The sequence below is a fragment of the Stenella coeruleoalba genome (genome assembly GCF_951394435.1).
Source record: "Stenella coeruleoalba genome assembly, chromosome: 17".
Classification (NCBI taxonomy): domain Eukaryota; kingdom Metazoa; phylum Chordata; class Mammalia; order Artiodactyla; family Delphinidae; genus Stenella; species Stenella coeruleoalba.
In genome coordinates this window covers 9712497-9731285 of record NC_137163.1, presented here as the reverse complement: position 1 = coordinate 9731285, position 18789 = coordinate 9712497, and the positions used below count along the sequence as shown (strand labels likewise).

Genomic DNA, 18789 nt, shown 5'->3' with positions numbered 1-18789 from the left:
GCTCTCCATTAACTCTACTGCCCAACCCACTAGCCACTGGCCACTTCTGGCTAATTTCAATTTAAGTGAAAATTCATTAAGATTAAATAAACTTTAAAACTTCAATTTCTCAGTTGTACCAGGCACATTGCAGGTGCTCAACGGCCACATGTAGCTAACAGACACCAGACAGAGCATTTCCACCATTACAGAAAGTTCTGCTGGGCGATCCTGAAAGTTCTGTTGGACAGCCCAAACTTAGGCCTCTAGGTCTGCTCAAATGATGTATCTAGTGTGTTGACACTGAGGCACTAAACTCAGTCAACATCTCCTACCATTTTAAACTGTATTCCACGTATAATATGCTCCCTAAGGATGTATCTTATTGGACAAAATTACTTGTCATATATCTATTTCCCCTGACCCACTCCTAGAGCTTGAAGGCAGGAACCATCCATGTATTATTTAGGTCCGTTATTCTCAGTGCCTAGAGCTTAAATAAATGCTTGGGAATTGCTTAATTGGCCCACACAACATAAATGAAATATGAAGCTGACAGTGATGTGTCCCAGCTAAAAGCCTTCACTAGCACATCCATTAGGATGGCTACTATTACAAAAATAGAAAATCACAAGTGTTGGCAAAGATGTGAAGAAATAGAAACCCTTGTGCACTGTTGATGGGAATGTAAAATGGTACAGTCGCTGTGGGAAACAGTATGGTGGTTCCTCAAAGAATTAAATATAGAATTACCATTATGATCCAGCAATTCCACCTCTGGGTAGAATTCCATCACCCAAAAGACACCAAGCAGGGAGCTGACATATCTGTACACCCGTGTTCATAGCAGCATTGTTTATAATAGTCAACAGATGGAAGCAACCTAAGTATCCATCAATGGATGAATGGATAAGCAAAATGTGGTATATATCCATACAATGGAATATTACCCAGCCTTCAAAAGGAAGGAAATTCTGACACAGCCTACAACATGGATGAATCCTGAGGATATTATGCCAAGTGAAAGAAGCTAGTCGCAAAATGACAAATACTGTATGATTCACTTATGTGAGATACCTAGAGTAGTCAAATTCATAGAAACAGCAAGTAGAATGGTGGTTGCCAGGGGCTGGAGGAAGGGAGGAAAAGGGGGGGCTGTTATTTAGTGGGTACAGAGTTTTAGTTTTGCAAGATGCAAAGAGTTCTGGAGATGGACGGTGGTGATGATTGCACAACAATGGGAATATACTTAATACCAATGAACTATACACTTAATAATCATTAAGACAGTACATTTTATGTTTACTTTAGCACAATTAAAACATTTTAAAATGTTTTAATTTTAAAATACATAAACAAATAATTTTCTAAAAATTCACTGGTACCAACCAGAGGAAATATATCAGCCTCATGGCTCTGAGAAAATGGCTTTGGGAAAACTGTGGTTCTCAGTCTATGCTGTTGCATCTTGGGTAGGAAGGGGCCAGGGACAGGAGGAGGGAGCTGCATACACTCCCTCTAGCTGATCATCAGAACCTCCTGGAGGGGGACTTCCCTGGTGGTCCAGCGGTTAAGACTCCACCCTTCCAATGCAGGGGGCAAGGGTTCGATCCCTGGTCCTGCATCCTGCACACCCCGTGGCGCAGCCAAAAAAAAAAAAAGGAACCTCCTGGAGAGTCTGATTCCATTCACCTGGGGTTGGAGTCAAGGGGATCTTTAATATTACAGAGTTCTGCATGGGACCCAGAGTCAAGAGCCCCAGTCTAGAGCACTTATATTCTCCTTATATTACGCTGTGGTTCCCATCTTCTCATCTGGTTTGCAAGCTTATTCAGGGGAGTGACTGTGCCTTATATCTATCCTGAGAATCTAAGTCACTTGTGGAATTTTTTTTTTAAGACTGCGGATGCCTGGAACCCACCGCACATCAATTAAATCAGCATCTCCAGGCATCTTGTGTATTTTTAAAAGCCCTCAAATGGGATTCTGATGCCCTCTCCCACTGAAACCTCCTGCTCTGCAGGCTAACAGTGCTTGACAGAGAGGCTCGATGTTTGCTGAGTGACTCACAGAATGAAGTCCTTTGAATAAGACATTCAAAACGGAAAATGTGTGTTTCATCTGTGTTGTTTATTCTAAATATTCTTCTATGACTATTTTGTACATAATTTAGACCAAATGATAAATAATAACAACAATTAGCATTTAGTGAGCACCTCATATGTGCCAGGTGCTGATCACATGCTTCCCATGTATCATCTCATTTAATTCTCGATCCTATTTCTAAAGAAGGTACTGTTATTGTCTCCATTTTAAAGATGAGGAAACTGAGGCACAAGGAAATGCAGTCACTTCCTCAAAAATAAAACTTTCTTTTTTTAAAATATTTATTTATTTATTTATTTATTTTTGGCTGCATTGGGTCTTTGTCGCTGCTCACGGGCTTTCTCTAGTTGCGAGAGCAGGGGCTACTCTTCATTGCAGTGTGCAGGCCTCTCACTGTGGTGACCTCTCTTTGTTGCAGAGCATGGGCTCTAGGCACGTGGGTCTCAGTAGTTGTCGCTCACAGGCTCAGTAGTTGTGGCTCGCGGGCTCTAGAGCGCAGGCTCAGCAGCTGTGGCGCACGGGCTTAGTTGCTCCGTGGCATGTGGGATCTTCCCGGACCAGGGCTCGAACCCGTATCCCCTGCATTGGCAGGCAGATTCTCAACCACTGCGCCACCAGGGAAGTCCAAAACTTTCTTTTTTTTTACATGACATTTATATCATGAGCATTCTCATAACCTTTAAAAAGTGACCATAATTTTCTTATGAATGACTACATCATTGTTTTACCCTATTTTTTTTTAAATAATTTTGCCCTAATTTGTTAACTCATTCCTCATTGTAAGGCAGCTTTTTGTCTTGTCTGCCACTGTTTACCATTTTAAACAATGCTGCAGTGGATGTCTTTGTGCTAAGGGTGTTTTCTATATTTCAGGAAACTGTCTTTAGGAAAGATTATGGAAAAACTGTTCTGATGGTGAATGGCATTAAACACTGAACAACAGTCTTTATTGAGGGGACTGTGCTGAATGAGCTGGGTAAGCCCCTCTCCCGGGGACGTTTTACGTGCCCTGGCCTAACCGCCACCAACTCACACCGAACACTTACCGAGGGCCGGGAGCTCTTGCGAATGCTTTATAGATCTGATCCCACCTGGTCCACACAAGACCCCTGGGGGAGGTACAGTGAGACGCCTGAGGCAGAGGACGGGGAAGAAGTGGACCCAGGCTCACAGGACCAGCAAGAGCAGAGGCAGGATAGGAACCCACAGCTCTAACCACCAGTCCGGGCCTCCTGATCAAGGCAGGTGTTCACCCAGACTCAACGGCCACCCCATGAAACAAAAACTAACAAGAGTAGTGGGAATGAACCCTGCCCATCAACTTGCACCACACAAGACTCTCCCTGTAAGTGCACAATGTCTCACCTCCCAGGCAAAAAAGTCCAGAAACACTCACTCGGAGCAACACAGGGTTCCTGCCCCAAAGGCCTAGTCCCCTTAGATGCAGACAGAAAGTGGAAGAAGGAGGTCAATTATCCTTACCCAGGATCCACCCACACCCAGTGCCCTTGTAGATGCTTTACATGGTTATATATATATTTGTTATGCGTTGAATTGTGTCCCCCCCAAAATGCTGATGTCCTAGTCCAGTGTACCCATGAATGTGAGTTTATTTGGAAACAGGATCTTTGTAGATGTAATTAAGATGTAAATTAAAGATGAGATCATACTGGAGTAGGGTGGGCCCTTATTCCAACAAGACTGGTGCCCTTGTAAGAGAGAGGAAGAGAGACACAGAGGGAGAAGGACATGGGACAACGCAGGCAGAGGTCAAAGCAACGCAGCTGCTAGGCAACAAACATCAAAGATTGCCAGCAAACCCCAGAAGCTAGGAAGAGGCAAGGAAGGATTTTCCCCTACAGGCTTTAGTACCCTGCCGATACCCTGGGTTTGGACTTCCAGCCTCCAGAATCGTGAGACAACACATTTCTACTGTTTTGAGCCCCCAGGTTTGTGGCACTCTGTTACGGCAGCCCTAGGAGATGAATACAATGTTGTATGGTCTTTTAGCTCCATCAAGACAGAAGCTATATTTTGCTTATCTTGGAATCCCAGCCACTGGCGCAGTCCCTGGCTCACAGGAGACGCTCACAGAGAAAAAATTAATAAAGTACAAACTCAGGATGAGAAGGAACTACGTCTTTTATCTCTACTAACAGACCAGAGCAAATTAGGTACTCAATAAATGTTTGTAGAATGAATAAATGTTTTTAAATGAATAAATGATAAGCTCAGGAAGGCTTTGCAATGAGTCCTATTCATCTATTTCCTCAGGACTCAGCATAGGGTGTGGCACACAGAAGCTTCATAGTAAATTTGGAAGGAGGGAAGGAGAAAAATGAAGGGAAGGTGGGAGGGAAGGAAACAAGACCAGGATCATAATTTCCCAATTCTCGGTCTAGGTAGGTAATTTCTTTCCTTTATGCATCTAACTGAGGCCATGGAATAAGCAGTTGAGTTTCAAACAGCCTCAATTACATTGAAAGGGCTTTCACAGCCCTTTGAATATAATTCACCTCCCCCCTTGAATATTGTTGTTCTAAACAATTGAATATTGTTCTAAAACACATTTCTTTTTCTTTTACATAAACTTGAACTTGAACATTGTATTTCTAAAACACATATCCTTTTCTTTCACATCCAGAAATCATAAGTTTTTCCAACCCTTCCAGCAATGTCAGAAATGCAGCTCCGAGTTCAGAGGTCAACGCTTCTGTGTTCAGCTCCGGGGACACATTTCCTGTCCCTGTGCTGCATTCAGCCTCTGACACCTGCCCTGCGGCCAAAAAGGGACATCAGCTGGGCTCAGGGAAATTCAATTTGGGCTGACAGCCCACAGCATAAGAAGGATAGGGAGTCTGCAGTGACCTTTGCAAAGGCAAAGGCAGGGAGAGGGAGTCAAAGGGGTTTCTCCGGGCGTGGCTTAGCAGGGTCTAAAGTTATGGTCAGTTCATTTCTACGGATGGAGAAAACCCCTGAAAATAAGGGCAACTGATTTCCACTGCTGGCTCAGAATTCAACTGCACTGCCATCTGCTGCCCCTGCCATCCTGGTGGTATTTGAGGTGAAAAAAGGGAACATCTTGTTCTTTATTCCGCTGGACTTGAACTTTTCCAGGGATGGCAACTGCACTGTCGTGGGGTATGATTTTATTCCTTCATTCCTTCATTTTTATTATGAACGAAGATACATCATATATAAACGAACAAAGTAAGAGGTCCCTGGACTCATGTCCCGATACATTTAGAGAGCCTCTGCTCCCGTGTGTTTTCTCTCTTGTCTACTGAACTCCAAAGCTCAGCGCTTGTCTGCTCCACGGGACACCCCGGTGGAGGTCACAACTGTCACAGTGACAAACAAGGAAAAGAAAAGCTGACCCCTTCTCAGTCCTGTTAGCAGAGAAGGCAAAGAACTTCTTTATGTGTTTTGATGTAGCCCTGACGCGGTCAGCTTACCCATGGATGTGGGGACCTTCTGCCCCACCAGAGGAGTTGGTTGAGACGGGCATCAGTGAGATGGACATTATTTTATCAGACCTGCATGGCTGGATCAGTTTATGTGTCCCTCCTGTGGCCCCAGGGCATCCCACGCTGAGCCTGACCCAGTAGCCGGCAATCTGTACGACATTTATCTTTCCTTTTCCTCTAGACAGAAAGCCCCATGAGGACAGGGCCATGTGTGCTGCTTGTACCTCTGTATCCCAAGCAACCTGGCCCAGTTCTTGGCACATAAGTAATAAGCAATTGATCAATACATGTTATGAAAGAGCCAACAAACAAACAAATCAGTGAAATGAGATAAAGGTGTTGGGCCTTACGTTATAGTTAAGAGAGCGCGGGCTTTAGAATCAGGTGTAGTTTCGCTCATGTTCTACCACCTACCTGCTCCATGATGTGTTTTAATTGAAATATAATATAAACACATAAAATTGCCTATGTCATAAATGTACCATTCAAGGAATTTTGACACCCATGCAACCAGCACCCAGAACATCTGCAGAACCTCAGAAGCTGCTTCATGCTCCCTTCTGGTCACTATCCCCTCACCCACCCAAAGGGAAACCACTATCCTGCCAGCTGCATGCCACCTGGCAAGTTACTGTGCTCTCTGACTCTTTATCTTCATATGGGGAAAATAATACTTACCTTGCTATGAGTATAAAATTTTATACATGTATATGCGGTACCTGGCAACAACAGTCATAGATAGTAATAGTGTTAGTAATAGAAGTAGTAGCAGTGACAGCACCAGCAGCAGCAGAAGTAACAGGAGAAGGAGAAGCATGAAAGCGACAGTCGAAGCAGTAGCTGTAATAGTAGAAGCAGCAGTAATGGTAACAATAGAAGTAGTAATAGTGGTAATAGAAGTAGTATTACTAATAGTAGAGGCAGTAGTTAGAGTAATAGCTAACACTTACATAGCACTTACGACGTTCCCGGTACTGGTCCAAGTGCTTTACCTTAACTCATCTAATGTTCAAAGCAACCCTTACGAGAATGTATAAAATAGGATTTTACAGATAAAGAAACTGAGGCACAGAAGTTAGTAGATTTCCCAAGGTCATGTAGCTATAGAGTCCTGAATTCAGGATTCTAATACAGTACCAGCAGTCTGGCCACTGAGCCTACCCTCTTAATAGCAACCTTTCAATAACTATTTGCATGGCAAAGAAAGATGTGTCCTCCAATATCCGTTCTCTTCTTTTTTGTTGTTGTTTTTTGTTCTCTTCTTTTTCAATCACAATAATCCTCAATTTTGGTAAGCACGTGGTCTTACAGAAGAAAGATCACATTTCCCAGCCTTCCTTGCAGTTAAATGTAGGCAGAGGACTAAATTCTGGCCAACAGAACATAAGCAGAAGCAGCAAGTGTGACACCCAGAAGCAGATACCCTTAAAAGAAGGGGCCTGCCTTTCTTCTTCCCTTCTTTCTGCTGGTAGATGTGATGGCTGGCGCAGAAGCACTCAGAATGGACCATGAGGTGACCTTGGGGGAAAGGAGGTCCACATGGCAGAAAAACAAGAGAGGAAAAGTTTGGGTCTCTCACAGTTGCTGCAGCAGCCCTGTACCACCTTGGGTTCAAAGCAAGAGAGAAATATACTTCTATCTTCTGTTTAAGCCAATGTTCTTTTAGATTCTACATCATTCATAGCAAAACCTAATCCTAAATAATGTACTGTTGCAATTGTAATTAATATTGAAACTGAGGAGGACCCTGAAGGACCTTCCCAGGGACAGACACCCCCACCCCCGTGTTCCCCGCCTCTTGTTTCTAGAAAAGCTTTAGCCCCCTAGGCCTTCCCCAAGTTCCAAAGAATGAATTTAACCAGAGAAGCGAGAAAATGCAAAACAAAAAGAAAGCAGTGAAGCAAGACAATAACAACTTAGACATAAAACAACATCAAGGACATTTAGTCCCTTCTTGGGGCTACAGGTAATATCTTGAGTCATATCCTTCAGCTGTTTTGCAGATTCTAAAACCCCCACCATGTGGAGGAAGTTAACTGCATGCTGATCACCAACACATAGACCCCAGACTGGTGGGAACCAAAAGGTTGGTGATTTGAAATTCCTGAAACATCACCGTTACCTCACCACAACCAATCAGAGAATTGTGCACAAGCTGATCACTCACCCTGTGACCCTCTCCCTCACACTGTCTTTAAAAACCCTTCCCTGGAAACCACTGGAGAATTCAGATCTCTTGAGCATGAGCTGCCCATTCTTCTTGCTTGGCACCCTGTAATAAACGCTGTACTTTCCTTCACTACAACCTGGTGTCAGTAGATTGACCTTGATGCCTGTCAGGCGAGCAGATCCAAGTTTGGTTTAGTAACAATATCACCTAAAAAGACAACTGCAAAACTAATGTCACTTTCGTGTTGGATTCTTGATTTATAAAACAAAACAAAATAAACCATGACTTGGGTAACCCTGTAATCATCAAACTATGAAGATAAGCAGGCAGAGTCTCATTTATCCTGGAAGATGGTAACAGTCCCCTATCAACTCATGTCTGGGTCACATCAAAGCCTCTCAGGTTGGCCTCCCTGCCTCTAGCCTCTCACCTCTCCTACCCATTCAGGACACTCTTCCTTATCTAATTATCCTAAAAATTACTTTCATTTTAAAAACTGGAATAATTATAATGTTTTATGTCCCTACTTTATGCAAGACACTTTATTGTACACCTTTTTTTCTAATCTGCACGAAAACCTGAAACATAACTATTATTACTCCAATTCCATAGATAAGAAAACAGAACAGAGAAGGTTAATGACTTGCCTGAGGTCACACAGAAAGTTGCTGGCAGAGCAAGAATTCAACCACCCCTCCAGCACCCACAATCTTTCCGCCACTAAGCTGACTTCTGGGAAAAATCAGTCATAGCAGGTGGACCCTGTGTCAAGTCACCCTGGCAACTTTAAGATCCTTGGACTCTTGGAGTTTTCTCTGCCTAGTTTTCATGGCGTTTCCTGTCCAGTCCAGTTTTTTATCATCCACTAACACAAATCTCCACCCACTGAGGTCAGATGCCTTAGACTCTATCATGTGCACCTATGCCAGGCCCCAGTATTCCCAGCTGCAAAATGGGACAAATCACACCTCTACCAAGAAGCAACACTGAAAGAGGAAAAAGGCAGCAGACCTGGAATCAGGAAAAATTGGTTTCAAATCCAGTTGGGCAAGTTCTCTATCTGTAAAATGAATGTGGTCAGCCCTTCCTGGTAGGATTGTTGGGCGGAATGAATGAAGTAATGTCTTTAAAGAGTCACTCAGCTAAAATAGCATCTGTTCTTGTTGGCAGTGTTGTTTTTGTTATCATTCCTTACTGCATTCTCATACCACCACCCCACCACCTTTCCCTCTGCACACAGATGATCGGTAATGTGACAGGAAACACTTCAAAAAGTCTGCAGCTCTACAAATGCCAAAGATCTGTTCACCACTAATATCCACACCCATGGTGTCTCTGTCAGATTCTAGTGCTTGAGTCTGATCAACTTTTGCATTTCAACCTCCCCAAAAGAATCCCTCCACATTTCCCAGGCTGGGCTCTCTGGACAGGATGGGCTAAGACCACTCACCGATTCCATAGTGAATCTCTTGATGAAAAACTGGAGAGCCTGGAGGCTGAAGATCTCATGTCTCAGCCGTCACATCAGAAAATTACCTGGATGGGGAGGTAGGAAAAAAGGTGACAAGAGTCATCCAGCAGGACTGGGCAGAAGACATTGTCTCAGACCAACACGTGATTTCATGTGGAAGCCAGCACCCCTGTTAGGAATGTTCTTACACCGCAGCGGCTGTCCAGGAATGGGAAGGAAAACAGTGGGGAAACCACTATTTCAGCAATCCACTTTGGGGCTGACATCTCCATCAGTAAATCTGTTCAAGTGCTCAGGAATCCTTCTTGCCTTTCTATTTCTAGCTCTATGTTGGAGAGCAATTTACAAGTCATTAACATCTCTAAACCTGAGCTCCTAAACATGAAATTAAATTGTGCTGACAGGTAGGACAGACAGACAGCCATAGCTGTGTGCCCATGGGGAAGCAGAGGAGTTCCCCCAGCCAAGGGAATCAGCCCCAGGAAGAAGGTAGATATATATGAATCTACATATTTCAGGACAGCCCCTCTGAACCAGAGAGAGGATTTTAATTAATTCATGCATACCAAAGCTTAATTAATTGCTGAGTGCACAGAGCACAGGAAGTCTGGGATTAAAGGTTTTACATAAGGGAACAGCTTCAATATTTTTGGTTGGAGGGGAAACAGAAGTGGGGGTGTGAAAACAAGAGAAGCCAAGGGACCTCCTGGGTCCTTCCCCAAGTTCAGAGTGGTACCTCCATCTGCGGCCAGAAACCTAGGGACACACTTGACACACCATCTCCCCATCCCTAAGTCACGTGTCTCGAACCTAAATATCTCTCAACCTGTCTCTCTCTCTCTCCATCTCCACTGACACAGCCCTGGATCAAGCCTCCATCATTCTCACCTGGGATACTACAACTATCACCTAATTGGTCTCCCCTCATCACCATTTCTCCCTCTGAAATCTGCTCCCCTACACTGAAGCCAGAACAATCTTTTTCTTTTTTTATGTTTTATTACATAAAACAAACAGAATTCTGTACGGACACAAACACAGAGATTCCCACCGCCCAGCCCCAATCACCATCAACTCATAATCAGTCCTACCCCATCCACTCCCTAATCCCTCCCCCTCCCCATGTTAGTTTTTAGAAGCATATTCCAGACGTCTTATTTCAGTCATTAATGGCACAGCACAGGGGCTTCCCTGGTGGCGCAGTGGTTAAGAATCCACCTGCCAATGCAGGGGACATAGGTTTGTGCCCTGGTCCGGGAAGATCCCACATGCCACGGAGCAACTAAGCCCGTGGGCCACAACTACTGAGGCTGCGCTCTAGCGTCCACGAGCCACAACTACTGAGCCTGTGCTCTAGAGTCCGCAAGCCACAACTACTGAAGCCCACGTGCCTAGAGCCCGTGCTCCGCAACAAGAGAAGGCACAGCAGTGAGAAGCCCGTGCACCGCAACAAAGAGTAGCCCCCACTCGCCGCAACTCGAGAAAGCCCGCGCACAGCAACAAAGACCCAACGCAGCCAAAAATAAAATACATAAAATAAATTTATAAAAAAAAATAGTGCAGCATGTATCGCTATATAAGGTCTTCTACAAAAATATAACAGCAACACCATTACCACACCTAAAAAGATGATCATTCTTTGATATCACCAAATACCCAACGTTCAAATTTCTAATAGCCTCATAAATGTTAAAAATGCTTTTTAAGTTTTTTGTTTTAAAAAATCCAGACCCAAATACGACTGGTTAATATGCAGAATAAAACTTTTAAAACTCAAATCTGTGTCATCCCTCCACCTCTAGCTTAACATTCTTTAATGGTTCCTCAGTGCTTCCAGAGAAAAATGATTGAACACAGTCTGACTCTTGCCCCCCTCCTCTCTGACCTCATCTTGTCCACCCCAGCTCACTGTTGCAACCACATGACCTTCTTTCAGATCCTGCAACTTTCCACGGTCCTTCTGCCCCAGGTCCTTTGCCCATGCTGTTCCCTCTGCCTGTAAGGCTTCCTCTCTCACTTTGGCTAGCTAACTCCTATACTTCTTTAAATCTTACTTCCTCAGGGAAACTCTTCCTACTCCTCTAGATTAGACTACAGAACTTATCTGTTTTTAACTATTCATTCATTCATGTGAAGACTGATAAAATATGTTGATTTGATTGGATAATAAGCCATATGATAGAAAGACTGTGTTTGGATTTTCTCATATCCCCAGCGCCAACCACACAGTGGTGTCCAGCACAATATGAATCAACATTTGCTGGATAAATGATCAAACCACCTTCGTCAGCCTTAGATGCCAAAGGTGATTGACTGAATCTGCCCGAACTTTGAATCACACATTTCAGTTAGATGGGGAATTGACAATCTTATCCTAAAATTGATATGGAAATGCAGTGAACTCAGACAGCCAAAATGATGTGGAGGACACACATTTCCCAATTTCAAAACCTACTACAAAGCTGGAATCATCAAGACACGGTGGTAGCAGCGTAAGCAAAAACATATGCTCTCCTCCAGAATCACACACCGTGACTTCCCCGTAACATTCACCTCCTGATGACAACTTTACACACTCTACGTACATGAAAAACAAGACCCCGTTACTGGCATAAATAAGCGATGCGTCTCCCAGCCCACGCCTCACCTTGCCTTTCCTTTGCTCTCCTTGCTTCACCCAAGCACACAGCTAAGACAGTGTATATAGACTGGATGACTGCTCCTATTCTTCACTCTCAACCTGAATTTGAATTATACGTCCCTGCTCTCGGTCATGTGTCTTTGTAGTCCTTCCTACTATAGCGGGTGGTAGTTCTTTCCACGCAGCATTGGATTCTGGACTGGACCACTGACTTCCTTACAATGGAATTCAGATGGAAATGACCCTATGCTGGTCCCAAGTCTATCCCTTGCCCTCCTGTGATGTGTCATGAGAGGAGTATGTCTCCCTAGCCCCTTTCAGCTGCTGCCTTTCAGCCTGGACCCCGCAATAGACACGTGGAGCAGATCTGAACCAAACCTGTAGTTCAGCCTGAGCCAGCCAAGCCCAACCTAGATCAGCCAAACCACAACTGACCCACGACCCATGAGCATGAAAATAAACACCTGCCATCAAGCAGGCCGCTGCAATTCTGAGGTTTTTGTTACTTGGCAAAACCTGACGCATACACACGGGAACGCTAATTTACGGACACCAATGAGTATCAACACAGCTGGGAAAAATGAAAGCCTTGCACACAGACAGAGCAGATGTGATGACAATCAGCAAAGCCACCTCTTGCAGAAAACACACCTACTTGGTGTCAATTTGACCCTCACAAGAAGACACTGGGCCCGCTTTACAGATGAGAACATCGATGCTCAGAGATACGAAATAGTGTGTCCAGGACAGTGTGTGGCAGAACTGGGATTCCAACCCAGGTTGTCTGACTCAGGCAGACAGGCTTCCTCTCCTTAAAATAACTCAAAGATGCTCAGAGACAGCTATCACATGAGTTCCTGGTACCCCAATCCACCTCCACCGTTGTCCCACTTCCTTTAATGGGTCTTCACAAGGGGCTGCAGGGATAGGGTATCCTGGTCGGTGAGGCTCTTCGGCTGTTGGGTCCCTTGTTTGTGAAATGAGATCACTATCCTAGCTTGACCTACGGCACTAGACTGGCGTGAACCCCCAGAGACACGGTGTGTGAAACTGCTGTGTGAGGTGTGACACCAAAGTCAGTTCACACCCTGCTTCCTCAACTCTGAACTCACGCGAATTAGGACAGAATCCACGTACATGTCAGTGCTGTACCCACACTGCTTTAAAACCATTTATGCTTTGAAACTGATTTTTGTTTTTCAAACAGAGATTCTTGCTTTCCAGTTATGAAAGTAATCCAGGTCCATCATGAAAAACAGTAAGGCATGAAAATAAAATATTTTAGTATCCCATCCCCTACAGATAAATACTGTTAGGATTTTAAATCTATTTCCTTTCTGGAACCGGTTCTTGTAAGAGTTAAATAAATAATGCATTTCAATTAACATGATTTTCTTAGAACCAGGGAACTACCAGTAACTTAAAAGAAAAAATTTCACTTTGCATTCATTCATTCAATCATTAATTCAAGGAATATTTGTCTTGGACTTATCATATGCAGGGAAGACAGAGCCAACAACAAAGAATGTTTATAATCTCGAGGAACTAACATTCATTCATTCATTCCTCTTTTTTTTTGGCGGCACCTCACAGCTTATGGGATCTTAGTTCCCTGACCAGGAATTGAACCTGAGGCCCCGGCAGTGAAAGCGCCGAGTCCTAACCACTGGACCGCCAGGGAATTCCCATTTGTTTTTGTTTTTGTTTTTTTCATTTAATCACAAATATTTATTGATCTAGAATTCTGCCTCCATTCAAGGCCTGGTGCTCACTTTTTGATTTTATTTTCTTTCTTTCTTTCTTTTCTTTTTTTATTGACATTCATTATTTTTTTAACTGCACAAATAAAAGGAGCACCAACTGTATGCTGGGCACTTGCTAATAATAGTAATAGCAGCTTCCTTGCTAGACCTTGTACTCTAACAGTTTGGCTTATAATGAAAAGTTGTCTCCTTAGAACAAATGCATCTGGGTTAGAACTCAGATTATGGCTCTTTGGTGAGTTATTTATCCTTTCATACTTCAGTTTCATCACCTTTAAAATTGGGATAAAGTACCTACCTCATACAGTCACTAAGAATTAGTTAGATAATGTAGTTCAAGCACTGAGCAAAACAGTAACTAGTAATGGTGGTAGTAACACTATCGTCTTGTTTAATCCACACAACCATCCTACAGGAATCTGAAACTCAGAGGTTAGGGAACTTGTCATGAAGTCATGCAGGTTACCACTTAGGCACCTGGGGCACAACCCCAGTGGGGACCCTCTGAGAGATGGGAACACACCTTCGAATTGCCACCCTGGGGTAAGGAAGCTGGGGCATTTATGCACCCACTCCCATGCCTCACTGGCCACGCACAGCCAGGGTATGGCCTCAGACAGAGACGCAGGAAGCCCTCTCTGGGAACAGGCACCACCTACGGTGCCTTCCAGGGTGGGCTCAAAGATACGGGCAGGGAACACACATCATCTATAACTAGACGTTCAATAAATACACATCAGAGGAGTGAACGTGCGCTACCAACCCCCTTGCTCTTCTCTATAACCTCTCATTTCCCCCTGCCACCAGTGATGGAAGATTTAAAGCAAGTACCTGCTAGAGTGAACCAGAACTCATTATCATCAAACATCGCAATTTTTATCCACCCACGTTTCTGTTTTTTCCATTGAAATTCTATTCTGTGACTTACGGTATGTCATTCCAGAAAGCAATTCCTGTGTGGCATGCAAGAATAGGGACATAAATCATTTAGTACATCAGCCCTTCTTTATTGCCAGTCACCAAATAGGTGTTGAGTTTTATTCAACAGAAGTGACTTCACGGATGCTGGGATTTGTATCCTTTTATAGAGGATGTTATGAACTCTTGAGTCACCGCAGCTGGCTACAGCTTGGACAGTTTTCTTTGTTCCCATAACATCACAGCAAATACTTTTCCTATTTACTGATGTGATTCTTTCCTGTTCTGTAGAAGCTGTAGTTAGAAAACCAGAGACCTAAAGAAAAAAGCCTGAATACATATTTCGGCAAACCTTCCTCTTGTCTACTAGAAGCTTAGCTTGTCTAGCCCCACTCGAAGCGCCTTCTCTTTCAAGAAGCTTTCTCCAGAAAAGGGAACCCTCTTACACTGTTGGTGGGAATGTAAATTGGTACAACCACTATGGAGAACAGTATGGAGGTCCCTTAAAAAACTAAAAAAAGAGCTACAATCTGACCTAGCAATCCCACTCCTGGGCATATATCCGGAGAAAACCATAATTCAAAAAGACACATGCACCCAATGTTCATTGCAGCACTATTTACAATAGCCAGGACATGGAAGCAACCTAAATGTCCATCAACAGAGGAATGGATAAAGAACATGTGGTACATATACAATGGAATATTACTCAGCCATAAAAAAGAAAAAAATGAAATAATGCAATTTCAAGCAACATGAATGGACCTAGAGACTGTCATGCTGAGTGAAGTAAGTCAGACAGAGGAAGACGAATACCATACTATATCGTTTATAAGCAAAATCTTAAAAAAGGGTACAAATAAACTTACCTACAAAATAGAAATACAGTCACAGATGTAAAAAACAAACTTATGGTTTCCAAGGGGTAAGGGCGGGGGAGGGATAAATTGGGATTGATATATACACACTACTATATATAAAATAGATAACTAATAATGACCTACTGTATAGCACAGGGAACTCTACTCAATACTCTGTAATGGTTATATGGGAAAAGAATCTTAAAAAGAGTGGATATATGTATATGTATAACTGATTCACTATGTTGTACACCTGAAACTAACATAACATTGTAAATCAACTATATTCCAATAAAAAAAATTTTTTTTTAAAAAAGCTTTCTCCAACTTTCCCAGCCCAACAACCTGTCCATTTCTGAACTCCTACAGCACAAATAACAATAGCAACAATAATAATAATAGTGCCCCCTACTGATCACTTTCTAGGTACCAGACTCATCCTACGTATAATACATTCATTAACACATTCAATCCTCAACACAACCCTGCAAGGAATTGTGATTGTCTGCATTTTACAGATAAGAAAACCGAGGCCCACAAAAATGATGCACCATTTGGTCACACGGCTACTTGGTGGAGGCAGACTCTGGATGCAAACTTGGGACAGCGTGGCTTCAAAGCTCAGAGCTTTACTTACTATGCGAGGTAAGGCAGTATGAATTCTGACTGAATACATCCCAATTTGTACTATTTTCTTTTTAATTTTTATTGGAGTATAGTTGATTTACTATGCTGTATTAGTTCCAGGTGTATGGCAAAGTGAATCAGTTATACATAAATCCACTCTTTTTTAGATTCTTTTCCCATATAGGCCATTACAGAGTATTGAGTAGAGTTCCCTGTGCTATACAGTAGGTCCATATTATTATCTATTTCATATATAGTAGTGTGTATATGTCAATCCCAATCTCCCAATTTGTCCCTCCCTCCCACCTTACTCCCGGTAACCATAAGTTTGTTTTCTACATCTGTGACTCTATTTCTATTTTGTAGATAAGTTCATTTGTACCCTTTTTTTAGATTCCACATATAAGTGACATCATATGATATTTGTCTTTCTGTTTCTGACTTACTTCACTCAGTATGACAATCTCTAGGTCCATCCATGTTGCTGCAAATGGCATTATTTTGTTCTTTTTAAAAATTTATTTATTTATTTTTGGCTGCACTGGGTCTTCGTTGCTGCACACGGGCTTTCTCTAGTTGCAGCGAGCAGGGGCTACTCTTCGTTGCAGTGCACGGGCTTCTCACTGCGGTGGCTTCTCTTGTTGCGAAGCATGGGCTCTAGGCACGTGGGCTTCAGTAGTTGTGGCCCACGGGCTTAGCTGCTCCAGAGTTTGTGGGATCTTCCCGGACCAGGGATAGAACCCTTGTCCCCTGCATTGGCAGTCAGATTCTTAACCACTGCGCTACCAGGGAAGTCCCTATTTTGTTCTTTTTTATGGCTGAGTAACATTCTATGATTTATATGTACTACCTCTTCTTTATCCATTCCTCTGTTGATATATTATCTTCTGATTGTTTCAAACAGGTAAGTCAAACCTCCTCTCCTGCGGCAATTCTTGAATAGTGAACGCAGAGTCCACCAGAGTTGGTCATGGGAATTTCGTACCAACCACTAGGTCTCTTAGTTTCTATATCCACTAGCAAGCAATGAGCCCTGCCTCCCTACCTGCCCTGAGAAGCCCCAAGTTATTCACCTGTGGCCTATGACCAGGTAAGTCTGGACTCTCGCCGTGTCCCCCTGCCCACCAGCAAGTGCTTGGGATGGGCTGTTCCTACTGCCTCCATCTGCCCAGGGTTATAGTGAAGGTATGCTATAGCAGGAAGCAGACAAGACTCTGCAGAAGCCTGCCCCAAGAAAGCCAAGGACGGTTGAGGTGCTCTACCTAACAATGACGTCACTGCTGAACTTCCGCCCGGACCATCCCCTGCCTCACTCGCTGGATAGAATAACAGTCAAAGATGGTTTGGGGTCTCTCCTCTCCAAAGAGGTCAGAGCAAAGGACCCACGATCCAAAAGACCAGAACCACTGTCTGGTTGGATTATAAACTCATGATGACTGTAACCATGTCTTACATCCTGTTTCCTGAGTGGACTGCACACTGGGTCACAATGCAAAGGCAAAGCTGGGTAGCTTGAGACCGTAGTCTGGTGGGGGTAGGGGGACAGGTACAGAGACGACAGGATGAACTCTCGTAAGTGATCTCACCTGGGTGTGAACACATTATTGGACCTGCCTCACAAACATCTCGTAAGTGCCTACTGCATGCTATGTCCCATTGGCTACAGCTTCCCATACATGAGAAGCATCTGTTGGAAAAATGCATCCATTCATTCATTCATTTATTGAAAAAATGTTTCTTAAGCTAACTGTCAAGGATATAATAATGGTTAGTAAAATGGACCTGGTCTCTGCTTAGAGCCCGTGTTTCAGAGAATCAGACCTTAACCAAATAACCTCACGGATAACGAGAAAAAGTGCCAGGTGCCGTACGAACCTACGTACTGAAGGTGAATAATAAATCCTCAGCTTCTTAAAAAGTTGCATCCTGAGAATCGTGTAGTGAGTGCCAGCAAGTCTCAGTGAGCCGAGAAGAGAACAAGCAAGTAGGAACCTGAGAGCTGCTGTGCTGGGGGGCCGGCCAGGCTCGCTCACTGGCCACACTGCCTGCTCCGCAAGCCCATGGAAGCAGGATCAACTCAGTCGGCGGCACCTCAGAACTGACACATTTCCTTTGGGGTCCCCTGAGAGGAACTGCAAGTGTGAAACCTGCAGGTACCTAGGGTTTGTTGTGCTACCAACTGTTCTAACAGCACGATCCAGGTCCTTGCAAACAATCGCGTGTTCACCGTCAGCGGGCACAGCGAGCCAGAGCCCCCGTGCTCCCCGCGTAACAGAAGGAGCATCGGGCAGTCCGGTGTTGGGGGAATTTCCCAAGCTCTGGAAAGAAGACACTGTTTGCAGCGGGAAGACTTCTGTTCCAGCACTGGTTCTTCCCCCTAATTGCTGTGTGATCCTGGGCCATGAGCTTCACTTCTGTGAGTCTGTGTCTTCTTCTGGAATATTCAGACGGCAGCAGACAATGATGGTGCCCCCGCACATCGCCTTGATGCTGACGAGTCCATTAAAGTCCAAGTGCATCCTACTGCAAGCAATCGCTGAGACTTCCTGCCTGAGAGCTTGCTCTCGGCCACTAAGGGGCAGGTTAGAAGCGCCAGAGAACTGATACTCCCAGATGCGGCCGTCATACAAGTACAAGAGAAGTGCTAACGCACAGCACATGTGTGATGGACAAGTGCCCCACCAGTGACAACCCACAACTAGAAAGGACGTCAGCAGCCCAGGGTCCCGACTTGGTAGCTTCTCAGCAAGGCCAGCACCATATACATGGTTCCTGGAGCTGGCCATC

At 44.0% G+C, this 18789-nt stretch overlaps 1 protein-coding gene across 3 annotated transcripts in view; it reads right to left on the bottom strand.

Annotated features, from left to right (window-relative positions):
• ASAP1 (ArfGAP with SH3 domain, ankyrin repeat and PH domain 1) overlaps nt 1-18789 on the bottom strand; it is a 350408-nt gene that overhangs the window by 303316 nt on the left and 28303 nt on the right. For all 3 annotated transcript variants that reach the window (XM_079901274.1, XM_079901276.1, XM_079901277.1), the window contains exon 2: nt 9173-9258. In XM_079901274.1, coding sequence (XP_079757400.1) covers nt 9173-9231 — 59 coding nt within the window. In that variant the 5' untranslated portion in view covers nt 9232-9258. The remainder of the gene's footprint in view (nt 1-9172; nt 9259-18789) is intronic.